Genomic DNA, 1,806 nt, shown 5'->3' with positions numbered 1-1,806 from the left:
GGTAGTTGTGACTTTGTCCGATAAACCCCGTGACGAGGTACACGCCGTCAGTATGCGTTGGACGCAGCGCCGTCTCGACCATGAAGAAGCCCGCGATTGGCTGGGACCCTTTTGGGGGCAGCACGTGGGGAAGTAGTCGTACCCGATCAGGAGCTGCAGCGACGCCCACCCGATCTCTGGCGTCGCGCCCATCCAGCACGTCGACACCGAGTACGTGGCACCCGCAGGTATCGCTAAACGCGCAGCGACGTTGGCGCCAATCGCATTCCATGCGACAGCGTTGGTCGTCGTGTTGACCTCGATGGCGCTGCACGAGTGCGGGACCCAGCCAGCATGATCGAGCTTGCACGAAGCGCCGTGGCTGTTCCAGTACGCGGCTTTGCCCTGGTCGTGGTACTGGACGTCTTCGCGCTGAAACGTGCCTTGGGCCACCACGACTGCGAGCGCTGCGAGCGAGAGCGCGACGAGAACGGCGGCCACGAGGTTCGAGAGGATGCGGTACCAGATCTGAGAGACGGGCGTGCGGTTGCCGTGCCCATCGCCGCGCGGGCTCTTGTCGGTCAAGACAAACTTGGAGAGCCCCGACGAGAAGAAGGTGCGAAACCACATCGGTGCCGGCGCCTGTCTTGTCGACTGATCCTATCTATAGCCGCGTCCAACTGAAGTGTTTTTGTTGAAAGATGCGCTAGGCGAGTAGAACCTACCAAGGATTATAAATATCGATGCCCTCGCACGTACTACAGTATTTCTTTAGTGTTGTATAGTTTTCACAATGGCGAGCTTGCTCAGGGGGCAAAGGGCGTAATGCCTTCATTACTGCCATGACCTCGGGTGAGGTGAGGCGGGTTGCTTAGTAGGCGTCGAAATCTAGAATGCTAGCTCTACGACAGCCTCGCAAGATACGCCGCTTCGTGAAAAGATCGTTTCGACTTGCTGCGCGCGCAAAACACCCATTTCCACGTTGGTGGATTTGACATCGTTGGGTTAGGACATACCAACAGGATGGATTCGCAGCAGCATTCTGGTGCAGGCTCTTTCCGCGTTGTCAAGTACGAGCCGTTGTTGGTCGATCAAAAGGCAAGGAATGTTTCCAACCCTCTGGATGTCAACATACGTGGCGCTCGCACGTACTGGTATCGACGTCGTAGCACGATACCCTCGCCCATAGGATATACGAGCTATGAGCTAGTATGCTTGCGGCCAAGGATGAGAAACGCGTAACCAAGAGGTAGCAATTCGTGCATGTCATTCGCTTGGCCCATCAAGGTGACGTGGCCGTCCACACAGCGGCCATCTCTCGTGATTCCTAAATTCACGTGTCAACCAATCACATGGCGGTATTTAATTTTGGCCAATCAAACGCGACCAAGACCGCCAGTCACGATCATGCGGCCAACCAACGTCCTCGCTCGCGCGGCCGTCGACGTCTGGAAGGCGACGCTATCGCCCCAGCGTGTCGCTGCGTGGCAGGCGCAAGACGCATCGCTCCACCGCTTCCTCCGCGCTGCCATTCCCGAGGCCCTCGAGCACACGGGCGGTGCGCACCCCGAGGTTGGACAGGCGGGCGCTCAATACGAGTACTCTTGTAGAGGCCGCGTTTGACGAGCACCTCGTGGGCGTGCAATCCGTGCTGCGCGTTTTTTGGAGCGGACGACGATGTATGCAAAGCCGGTCTCTTCCACTCGATCTACGGCACCGAGGGCTTCCAGGGCTACAAGCTCCCGATGGCCAAGCGGCCAGAGATCCGCCAGCTCATCGGTCGTCGCGCTGAACGCCTCGTGTGGATGTTTTGTGTCCTTGATCGCG

The 1,806-nt window shown here is 58.3% G+C and overlaps 2 protein-coding genes across 2 annotated transcripts; one reads left to right on the top strand and one right to left on the bottom strand.

Moving 5' to 3' along the window:
• Nucleotides 1-47: 47 nt before the first annotated feature.
• SPRG_11208 (hypothetical protein) lies at nt 48-609 on the bottom strand (the record flags this gene model as incomplete). Its single annotated transcript, XM_012350672.1, has 2 exons — nt 48-73; nt 108-609. 2 exons carry the CDS (start codon nt 607-609, stop codon nt 48-50), a joined length of 528 nt encoding a protein of 175 aa, XP_012206062.1.
• A 777-nt stretch (nt 610-1,386) lies between these two features.
• On the top strand, nt 1,387-1,771 carry SPRG_20996 (hypothetical protein; the record flags this gene model as incomplete). Its single annotated transcript, XM_012350690.1, has 2 exons — nt 1,387-1,537; nt 1,590-1,771. The coding sequence occupies 2 exons, from the start codon at nt 1,387-1,389 to the stop codon at nt 1,769-1,771; spliced, it is 333 nt and encodes a 110-aa protein (XP_012206080.1).
• Between the last annotated feature and the right edge of the window lie 35 nt (nt 1,772-1,806).

Source organism: Saprolegnia parasitica, assembly GCF_000151545.1.
Source record: "Saprolegnia parasitica CBS 223.65 unplaced genomic scaffold supercont2.68, whole genome shotgun sequence".
NCBI lineage: Eukaryota > Oomycota > Saprolegniomycetes > Saprolegniales > Saprolegniaceae > Saprolegnia > Saprolegnia parasitica.
Note: the sequence above shows the minus strand (reverse complement) of the source record. Positions and strands in the feature narration are given on the sequence as shown.